The sequence below is a fragment of the Molothrus ater genome, chromosome 13 (assembly GCF_012460135.2).
Source record: "Molothrus ater isolate BHLD 08-10-18 breed brown headed cowbird chromosome 13, BPBGC_Mater_1.1, whole genome shotgun sequence".
NCBI lineage: Eukaryota > Metazoa > Chordata > Aves > Passeriformes > Icteridae > Molothrus > Molothrus ater.
Genome location: NC_050490.2, coordinates 8,549,392 through 8,560,330, shown reverse-complemented (window position 1 = coordinate 8,560,330; position 10,939 = coordinate 8,549,392). Strand labels below are relative to the sequence as shown.

At 52.7% G+C, this 10,939-nt stretch overlaps 1 protein-coding gene across 1 annotated transcript; it reads right to left on the bottom strand.

Annotated features, from left to right (window-relative positions):
• Positions 1–3,367: 3,367 nt before the first annotated feature.
• BCL2L10 (BCL2 like 10) lies at positions 3,368–9,744 on the bottom strand. The gene is made up of 2 exons (XM_036389788.2): positions 9,270–9,744; positions 3,368–7,582 (listed from the first exon to the last, which is right to left on the bottom strand). Exons 1-2 carry the CDS (start codon positions 9,669–9,671, stop codon positions 7,451–7,453), a joined length of 534 nt encoding a protein of 177 aa, XP_036245681.1. The 5' UTR covers positions 9,672–9,744; the 3' UTR covers positions 3,368–7,450.
• Between the last annotated feature and the right edge of the window lie 1,195 nt (positions 9,745–10,939).

Below are 10,939 nucleotides of genomic sequence, written 5' to 3'. Positions count from 1 at the left end.
GGAGACCAGGAGCTGCCAAGGGAGGGGAAGTGGAGAGCTCAGGGCTGTGGGGAGGGGAGCCACCTAAAGCAGCCCTGACTGTGCACTGACCTGCAGGCAGGCTCTCTGAGCCTGCTCACACACAGCTTGGAGGCAGCCCAGGTTCTGGTTCCATGTGTGCCACAGCCCTGCTAATGCTCCTGCCCCATCCTGGCAGCCTGCCCCCAGCAAGGGGTGGGATTTTCCAAGAAAACCAGAGACAGATTGTTCTGTATAGCTGGGGAAACCGAGAGCCTCTAGCATCCCTGTGCTGGCCAGGGAAGATGGCTGCAGGCAGCCTGTTCCCAAACAGAGCAAAGCATTCCCACCAGGCCCCCACGCCCTTGGAATAATTCACTTTTTGTGGAATCCAGGCACTTAAAAAAAAAAAAAAAAAGGCAAAAACAACACAGAAAACCCTTCCCCAGGCCTGGAGCAATATTTTGTCTGTAAATAATCTAGAGAGCAAGGTCACATTCCCAAGTGAGCACACTGTGGGGAGGGTGGGCAGGGGGCAGAGGGGGATGTGGAACAGGGAATGCACAACCCCCAGCCCTGGGCACAGCCAGGCTGGGGACCAGGGGAGCAGGAAAAGGGAGTTGGGGGAGGAGGCAGAGCAGAAAAGGGCTCTAGGGGTAAGAGGCAAGATGATTTCATCTTTCACCAGCTGTCCCTGAAGCAGGGACAAATCTGCCACCTCCATCCTCCCACACTTCAGCACATCTCACCCCTGGCAGGTTGGCGTGTGTGTGGCACAGAGCCGAGGCACAGGGCTCAGCCTGCCCTGCTGAGGGATGGTGGCAGCAGCTCAGGTGGGCAGGAGCTGCCCTGCTCACCTGGGAGCACCTGCACCACTGCTGCAATGCTGGAGCCATGCACAGTGCCAGGGAAGCTGGGGCTGTCCTGCCCCGGTGCTCCCTGCAGGGATGGCACAGAGTGGCACCCCTGGCACCCCTGAGCCTGTGCCAAAGGCACTGAAGGCCAGGCGTTCCTGCCCTGCTGCTGGAGCAGGCTCTCAGTGGCAGCCCCAGCGTGGCCAGAGCCGCACCCTGCCAAGGGACAGCTCCCAGGACAGCAGGGATGTGCCTCTCACAGCTCAAAGCCCTGCCAGCCGTGCAGGAAGGGCAGCAGGGGCACTCTGGGAACCACCCACAGCCCGCAGGGAGCAGATGGCAGAACAAACAGCGCCGGGGTTTCTGTTTCACATAATCTTCTGCCCTGCTCACTCCCACACATAACCTTTTCCTCCCATGGAGCAGGACTTGGCTTGGAAAAAGCAACCAGGAAAGCTGGAAGGGTTTCAGAGTGGCAGGTGTTCTGCTCTGAACATCACCAAGGACAACACACAGACCCCAGATGATTTTTCTTTTATTTAAAAACAGACACAGGCAAGATTTGTGCTGTTTTGTGCTTTTTTCCAAAAGAGTTTATGAGTAATTATTTTTCCTTTTTCTAGATGAGGAGAAGAGTGATGCTGCTGTGGCAGAGGGCTGCCTACAGGAGTGAGAACACTCAAGGATGGCAGGTTCTTCATGCCACAGCACTGAGTGACCTGTGCTGTGCTCAGGCTGGGACTGCCAGTCAGGCACTGCAGGTCTCTGTCCTTCAGGGCATGTAGGTGTTTGGGAAAAAAAGAAAAAGAAAAAAAAAAAGAGGGAAAATATTCAAACCTTGCACATTTTACAGACTATCCAGAACCAGAAAGTTCAGGGGTTTCTGTCACAGCCAGTGGTGCTCCTTTGCATGGGCTGTGTGAGGATCCAGCCCCTCCTCAGAACCACCACCAATCCAGCAGGGTATGAAATGCTCAGGGAGCCTCATCACTTGTAGGCTCCCAGTATCATTAGGTTCCACATTTAAATCTCTGCTGGATATCAGGAAACAAGCATTTGCCTTGCCTGTAAAGCCCCATCAGCTCCCAGCTGCCACTGATCACACCACCACGTTTTACAAGGCTGTTTCACACACAGTTGGTGGAATTTGTTCCTGCTCAAGCATCAGAATCATCCATCAGTGTCACCTAACCAACACCCACCCTGCACAGCACCTTGTGGGCACTCCCTCATGGGCCTGTGCTTGGCACCAAGAGCAGCCATGCCCATGCCAGGGGCAGCACAGCACTGGGTGCACCCCAGCAGGCAGAGCTGGCAGCCCTGGGGCACATCCCCTGCCTAAGGACGGGGGGGGAAGCCCCTGGTGGGGGCACAAAGCAGCCATGTCCAGCCAGAGGAGCAGCAGGGTCAGCCCCTGTGCCAGCAGGCTGGGGGATGAGATTTTACTGGCAGTTCCCAGAGAGAGAGGAGTTTCCACTGTGTGCCCTGCACCAACTCCTCAGCTGAGCCACATGGCTCTGCCTGTGTTTTGGGAGTTCCCAATGAGCTCATCATAGAGCTTCATAATTAATGTTTCAAAATTAATTACAGCACCCTGGGATTCTCCTGAAGACAACAATAGCTACGAGGAAGAAGCCAACCAGCCATTAGGTAGCAGAGCACAAACAGTGCTCTCTCCCCAGCCTTTGATGAAGTCAAGTGGTTTTGCCCTTTTGCTATTATGCATTGCAAATTGAAAGTCAGAACTCCTGGCTTTGGTGTCAGGCTGCAGAGCAGAGCTCCAGCTGCCGTGTCCAGTCCCCCCAAGGTGCAAAGCAGCACAGAAACCTCCCCTGTGCTCAGACTGAACCAGGCCACCCTTCCCCACACAGCTTCTCAAGGGTATCAGCCACATTTGATAACAAAAAAAGACAGCACCAGATGCTGTAAGCAGGGTGTGGGGTTCCTGCTGTTACTCACCATGTGCTGAGCTGCTCAGACAAACAAAAGAGCAGGTTGGGTCAAACACAAGAACTTCCTCAAGGGAACTGTACTCACAGGTCAGGATCATTAAAGGGATTAAATCCACAAAGCACCAAGTTTCTGCAGTGTCTGCAGTGGCTCTCTGCACACAGGCTTTCCAATGCCCTGCACTGCAGTCTCTTACTACAGACCTCCAGTTTCATTCACCCCCATGGCCAGCGTGGCCCCAAATGAATTTAAGCACTCATTTTAACAAGTTTAATTCTTAACTGAAAGAAATGTGCAACACACACCAGCTTGGGTGAGCATCCAGAAACCATGAGATTGCCAAGGGGCAAGTATTAGTTCCAGGCTGTAGTGCTAGAAACTTACCACAAGGCTGGGCAGAAGGACACAGCCTGTTTGAAAAGAGACTTTGACAAAGAAAGCCAGGTCCTCTCTTCCACCTGTCATTTGAATTAAACAAATAGACCAAGCCCAGGCACAGAAAAAATCCAACAAAATGATCTCGTCAGTTCAGCAGAGAGTTGACTTTTAGACTTCCTGCACTTGACTTCAAGTAAACCAGGATTTCATGTTTTTATTTTTAACTGTTCTCATTTAAAAACTTCAGTTAGTGACAGGATAATTGTTAACAGTTTGAAGATAGCATTTAAAAGTGTTCCTAATAATGGCAGCATTTAAGAAGGAGTTACACTGATACCTTTTAAACCTGAAAGCAAGTGATTTCCCAGCTATGACTGCTCTCTCCACACAGCATTTTCTCTTGGCAAGGACAACCCAGCTGGAGTCTGGTACAGAAAGCAGTTGGAGAAACAGAAGTGAAACTCAGAAGTTTCTTTTCCTTATCTAAACAGAATGAGCACAAGAAGTGAAATTACATGAATAAATGCTGTGCCACTTGACCTTTTTCTTTCCAGTGATTCTCTGGGGGTTTTTGGCTGTCCAATTGCTCTGTCATTTGTAACAGGGCTCCCCTGACCTACCCAGGCTTGGGTACCACCCTGCAGTGTGCATGGGCAGAAAAGGACACAGCACCAGCACCAATTTCTCCGGTGAGACGTGCCAGACCAGATATTTTGCATACCACAGCAAAGCAGTTCACCACCTGCCATACAACACCAGCCTGTAACTCACATTTTTTGAGCTCTAACAGTGCCTCATTTTTTCCAAGTCAAAAAGAAACCCACTGGCCACTTCAGCACTCCTAAGGCTGATGAGTAAATTGCTTTTTCCTTTAATGAGCAGCTGGGCTGCTGCAACAGCACTGCAACCTTGGCCTGTGGTTACAATGTGTGCCCCTTCAGAACAGATCAGAACTGGGCAGGGAGCAGGTGCAGCACCAGCAGGTAACACTGACAGCTCCTGTCAGAACATTGAGCACCACTGTAAACTGGGAACACTGCTTTTCCCAGCCCTCAGCCCTGCACAGGTCTTCACACACAGCACAGCAGGAAAGACTCAAAACTGGTGATGGAAGAGCCCAGCCAGCACCTCCACTCCTTTTCCCTCAAATGCAGGTCCTGCCAGCACTCAGAGCCTTGAGGCAAGCCAGGATTCCGCAGGCAGAGGCCCAGCAGATCCTGCAGCTTTGCTGATGTGCAGATAGGATGAGCCTGCTGCATCCACCACAGGCCTGGGAAGCACAACAGTGCTGGAGAGACAGAAGCTGCCCTGAGGATCAGACACAGCCTTGCACGGAAACACCACCTACTCCCCCCTTCTGCATTTAAAGGAAGGAACAGCAGCATCTTGCTTCCCTCTTCTGAGGCAGAAAAGCAGATGAGCAGCAGTTTTCAATTGAGAAATGCATTACTTCATTGAGACAAACTGTCAAGCTGAAACTGAAATATTTTTTTTTAAAATCAGAAGTCATGCAAATGGAAGTTAGTCTGAACTGCCCTGAAGTCAACAGGGCCCCAGTGATTTAAGTTCTCCTCTTCAATCCCACATTCCCACGTCAGCAGAGAGCAGCTCAGGGAGCTTGGCTCTGGCTAGGATGGGCAGCTGCCCTCCTGTGCCAGGTTCCAGCAGCTGGGCTGTGCTCCCTGCTCCCAGGGCACCGAGCACAGGCTCCCAGCAGAGACCAGAGCAGCCTGGCTCCAGGCAGTGCTGCCACTGTAGAGCTGCACTGCAGCCTCCTGACTCAGCTTGCAGCTTTCCTGGCTCTTAGAAAGCCCACTCCCAGCTTCTCCCAGGCCAAGAAAGACTGGCAGATGCTCCTCAAGCTGCACTTTGGAAAGGGTCAGGTTTACACCAAAAGCTGATGTGACCATTAAAGGACATTTCCAGGCTGGGTTTGTTTGGGGTTTTTTCACTTTTCCAGAGCACACTGTAAAAGCCAGCATAAATATCCTCTCTGCTATTGTTTTTGTGCAGCCTGCCAGATCAGATTACACTGAAAATCAAGATACAGATATTTTATCTTTGTTCTGTTTGGCACGGGAGGGACATCTGACCTCTGCTTAGCGCATTTCTTGCCCTGTTGTTCCCCATGCTTTTCATCATACATCCCTGTAAGCATCCCACATTTTAGAAACTACTCTCAGTTCCCAAGACCCACCAGCTCATTCCCACTGTGGACAAAGTTTTAGGGCACTGGATGACTGCAGGCAGATACACAGATCACTGAGCTGCCACACACGGGTGTCAGCCCTGCAGGAACCTGAGAGAGGAACTGAGCACAGCCCTGCACCATGGGCTCCTAATCCCCTTACTGAGAGGAGGCAAGCTGGAGGTTAGAGAACTGGAAGTTGGAGAACAAGCAGACGTTTATTCTGAGCCAGCAGCGTGAGGGGGAGGACCAGCAGCTCCTTCCTGCCTGTGAGGGACTTACCATCCCTGAATGCCCCTTTTTGTCCCTGTCCCCACATCTGTGGCCAGCCAGCACAAGGCTGCTCTGTCCAGCACGCCTGCCTCAGGGCCCAGTGGCCAGCAGAAGGAGAAGCAGGGTGGCCGCTGCCAGCCACAGGGATGCTGACCTGGCTGCCAGGCCGAGCTTTCCCAAGAGGAAGTTGGCTGCCCACTGGACGTGCAGCTTGAGCAGGCATCAGAGCGCCCAGACTGGAGACAGGGACAGGAGACCAGCCTGTAAAAGAGTAAAGCCCAACACCCTCAAAGAGTACAGCTGCTCAGGAAGACTAATCCAGGAAGGTTGAACTCCACCAACACATTGCACAGTTGTCATCATAACATGGACCAGAAACTTCAATTTCAGTAAAAAAGCATGCACGTGTGAGAGAGGCAGCAGCAGAGAAGAAACAAGACCTCTGTCACTCTCTACAAGCAGGAGCAGCTCTCAGAGGAGCCTAATTGCACCCACCTATGTTAAACTTTGGCCTACAAAACCACCAGGTTGCTTCCAATCACGATGCTGAAGATGGACCTTTTGGATGGGATTTTCCACTCAGGCTGTGTCAGCTCTAGTTTGGACTGCAGGACTGCTCCGGAGACTGGTATCAAACTGCTCTGGTGCTCCACCAGTCCTTGTCTCAGGTCAAAGCACCAGCAATACAGTGAATATAACCTGATGGATCCAGGTAACCACCAAAACACTCACTGTCTGAGCAGCAGCACCCATCTGACCTAATAATCAGAAAGGTTTTTTAAAATAAAAATACTTAACATTTATTCACCTTTGAAGTCACTATAGTAAAATTGTACACATTGTGAGTAACCCAGGAACATTATTCAAAAGCTACCAGAAACATAAGGCAATTTGTACAACCATTGAAAGAAATACACAGCATTTTGAAAACAGAGTGAAATATTACTAAAACAAGACAACGCTTGATACACACAAGAGTGACGAGAACCAGCATTAAGTTTTAAACAAAAATAAAGATGTCATGGCTACAAGTATTATACAGTGATAAATACTTCAAAAATATATTAAGATATATGGAAATTCTCACTTTGTAAGGGAAATCCAGAGAAATTCCAGCCTTCACTGGATTTCAATATACCAATTAAGGTTTAATATTTAAATTCTTTTCCTTTCAGTAGGAACCAGTACTGCAGCCATTACCATCCTGTATCAATACTTACCTTCTTGTAGTGTAATGAATTGAGCCTTATGTTACATTAAGCCCTAATGCTTCTAGCATCACAGGCACCAACTGCCCTAAATCAACAAATGAGTTGCCTTTTGATTACAAGTGCTGTGCACGTTTGAAGCCATAAACCACGTTAGATCACAGTCAAGGTTCGCCCACTTTACAGCATTAATGAAGGCGGGTTCCAAACTTGCCTCCACGTAAATGAGACGTCTTGAACGGAGGGTTTAGTAGTAGCAAGCCCACCATAATGTTTTCCTAGCATAACACCAAGCACTCAGAAGTTACAGTACATGAACCATGCTAAAGTTTAGGTTACACCTTCAAAAAAGAAAGTCCAGAGGGTGTTTGGAGACAAGGGGTTTTGAACACGCACAAATAGTGCTCTAGTATACATCTGTCTGTGCCGTCACTGGGTAGTGAGTGAAGCAGTTTATGGCCAAGGATTTGGTGAGGCAGTTTTCTGAGCCAGTTTAAAAATATAGACTTCTTCTTAGAGGGTCTGTTCTATAGAAAATAAAGTGAAATCTGGTAAACTGTCAGTTTTGAGAGTACTTTCCCTGGGCAAGATGCGTCGGTGTCCTACCGCACCAGGAGGAACGCCAGCCCCGCCATGCCGATGCCCGCTGCCGCCGCCACGATGGCGTTGCCAATGGTGCTGCTCTGCTCAGCTGCCTCCGAGCCTGGTCTGCCGAAGAACCGACAGAATCCATCCTGCAACACCAACAGAAAGGACACTCAGTTGTTTAGCTTGCAGTTAAACTGGGTTTCTTTAACAAGCCTTTGAGTTTCATCCTCCCAGCTCAGCCTCTGTCAGCTGCAGAAGTCTCTGTTCCAGTCATGGAAGTCTAAACCCACTGCCTTGGGCACAGGCAAAAGCATTTTGTGAGAGCTTCTGCACAAGGCAACAGAAAGGAGTAGCTACAAGTGCTTGCATACTTAGCTCAAGAGACAATTGGACACTTCCTATTGAGATGCTCAATGTGTCATTACATATTTCTGCCCTTTTAGGCAAGTTTCTGATGGAAGCTGCCAGCACTGTTCCTCCTACTTTAAGTTTCAGAAAGCATCTCAAACACAGGATATGGAAATTTCCACTTTTAAGACAGGAGGCCAAAGCCAGTCCCATCTCTGTGGATGTGAGACTGATTACACACTCTCTTGGAAAGGCCGGGTGGACACTGCTCAGAGCTGACCTATGACAGAGCAAAGCTGGCAGCTGCTCTCCCAGATCATTGTGATAATCAGAAGTGGCAGCAATACAACTCCAGATGGTCATGTTTGAACTCTGCTCCGCAGATGTCTATGTAAACAAGTTATACTCTTAATTTCTTCCGGAACTTTGTTCTTTACACTTTGATTTGTGCGAACAGGCAATAGGATTTTGCCAATTTTGCCAAGTGACAGTGTCCTCTGCAGCCAACCACCACACTGTTCTGAGCGGCCAGATGGACCAGTGACCACTGGAAAACCAAGTTCATTTTGGTCTCTGGAAAAGTCAACTAAACCAGTGGCTACTTCCCCTCCTTTCTATTTTTAGTGCTTATTTGTACTGACAAAGTATTCCACTAGGACTGGAAATAGGAAACGAGCAGTTTTGTGGGATAGCTGACATTTTGTTTAAGAAATGCAGGCAGAGCTGCACCAACGCCTTAAAAGCTGTACCTCCAAGTGTGCATCTCTCAGGGTGGACAAAATACCCACACCTTCCTCCCCAGGCCCGACCTGACCGGCTTCGGGACGGACAGGACAGGAGCCGCATGTCTGCAGGCTGAGTGCCTTAATACACAGGTGTGCTTAAGGACAGGCACAGGTTTGTGCTCACACCTGGGACAGGACCTGTGCCAGCCTGCTCGCCGAAATCCACAGGCTGCGGAGCCGAGGGGAAGGGAAACCTCGCTCCCTCGCCCAGCAACATCGCTCCTGCGGGATCGGGCGGCTGCATCCCAACGGGGCCGTGAGCGGGCACCGCAGGCACCCCAATGGCCCAGCGAGCACCCACCGCGTGTCGCGACAGTCAGCATCCCCCGGGGATACATCGCGTGTCGCGATGGCCAGCAGCCCCTAGGGACACAGTACGTGTCGCGATGGCCAGCAGCCCCCGGGGAGCACTCACCGCGTGTCGCGATGGCCACCATCCCCCCGGGACACACCGCGTGTCGCGATGGCCACCATCCCCCCGGGACACACCGCGTGTCGCGATGGCCACCATCCCCCCGGGACACACCGCGTGTCGCGATGGCCAGCAGCCCCCGGGTGCCCGCCCATCGCCGGCAGTGAGGCGGGCACGTCTCCCCCCGGGACGAGCCGCCGCACGGAGCCGGGGGCCGTCCTGCCCCGCTAACCGGGGATGGGGTGAGGGTCCCGGCAGCCCCGCTCCCGCCGCCCCGTCCCCGCTCACCCATCCGCCGTGCGCCTCCAGCCACTCGCCGCGCTCCTCGGCCAGGTAGGCGGCCAGGTGAGCGGCCAGGCAGCGCGGCCCGTCGCTGCAGCCCCGCTCGGCCAGCGCGGCCGCCAGCGTGCCGGCGAACACCACGAGCGCCAGCAGCCGGCCCCAGTTGAGGCCGCCGTCGGCCTCCAGCTGCGCCGCCACCCTGGCCAGCAGCGCGGCCGCCTCCCGCGGCTCGGCCCGCGCCAGCGGCGCGCAGGAGCGGAAGAAGGGCCGCTCCTGCCGCTCCAGCTCGGCCGCCGCCCGCCGCAGCGTGCCCGCCGTGGGGCTGCAGGGCAGCGCGGCGCTGCCGGCGCGGTGCTGGAAGTAATCCTCCAGCAGCAGCGCCGTCTCCTCCTTCAGCGAGCGCGGCATGGCGGCTGCCCACGGCGGCAGCCCCGCAGCAGCAGCTGCCGCCGACTAAGAGGCGGGGCGGCCCCTCCGCCCGGCCCGGCCCGGCCCGGCCCAGCCCGGGCTCCCCTCCTCCGGGGAGGGGCCAAGCGGGCACGTTCCCATCGGGAGGGACCGCCCGCATCCCTGGAAAGACATCTGCGGCACACTGCTGCGGGCCTCGCTGGGCAGCTGAGGGATTATCCGGGTGCTGGTTCTCAAATACGTGTTTTTATCCCTTTTGGCTTTTTTGTTCCACATTTGTTCCCGCCCGAACCTGTATTCTTTTCATCAAAGGAGATACAGGTTTTTCAGGATCATGAGGTGAGTTTTTTACCCAGCAAATGCAGTGGCCTTTGCTTTTTGATGAGCGTATAGGCAAAATATAGGATTAGGACCTTCATGGCGCAAAGTCGGGCCCTGCACACTGTTAGATAAAGCAGCTGAGAACAGCGCTGGCCAAGGGTGTCATTTGCAGAGCACACGGGACACCTTCCCGGCATCCCGGCCGTGCCGGGGCAGCTCCGAGAGCATCAGCTGCTCCCCAGCCCATCGGGACTGCCCTGAACACCGCCCCAAGCGCAGTGCAGGCCCGGCACAGGGCACAGGGCACACGGCACATGGCAGAGGGTACCCGGCATAGGACACAGGGTACACCCAGCCTGTGCGTCCTGCTCAGTGCCCTTTGCAGGTGAGCTGCTGAAGGTGCCAGGGCAAAGCGTGGCAGTGCCCGCGCTGTCACAGCCCAGCCCTGCTGTGCCCGTGCTGGCACAGGCACTGCTGCAGCCCCTGGCACTGCGGCTGCCTCACCTCTTGTCCCACAGCCGGCTCAAGGTGCCCAGTGTGTCAGCACAGCTTGGCTTCACTCCATCTGTCCTGAGATACAGCTGTCTCCATGTTACATCCCCATTAGAAAATCCAAAAATAGGTGGTTGGAATCAATCCTGTTGCAATTTCTCAGATCACTATCAAGAATTGGCCGGATCCCTTAGAGTCCCTCCTAAGGCGAACTTTAGTTCTACATCCCCGTTCTTGGCTTTTGTTTTGTTTTGAAGCAGGAAAATAGAGTCTGTTTATGTGCTAGAGCAGTGGCTGGAATGAGATCTGTACTTTTCATAAGAGTTTTACACACATGCTTTTAAAACAATTTTCCCTTACGATTGTTAATCCTGGAGCAGGAATTTCCTATTGCATTCCTCACAAGGAGTGCAAGAGGGAGAGGCTGCTCTTTCTCTAGCAATATCCTTTTCCAC

Coding starts and splice junctions, on each gene's coding strand:
- BCL2L10 (XM_036389788.2), bottom strand. CDS start 9,671: ATGCCGCGCTCGCTGAAGGAGGAGACGGCGCTGCTGCTGGAGGATTAC. Junction 7,583..9,269: donor TGGAGGCGCACGGCGGATGG/GTGAGCGGGGAC, acceptor TTGGTGTTGCAG/GATGGATTCTGTCGGTTCTT.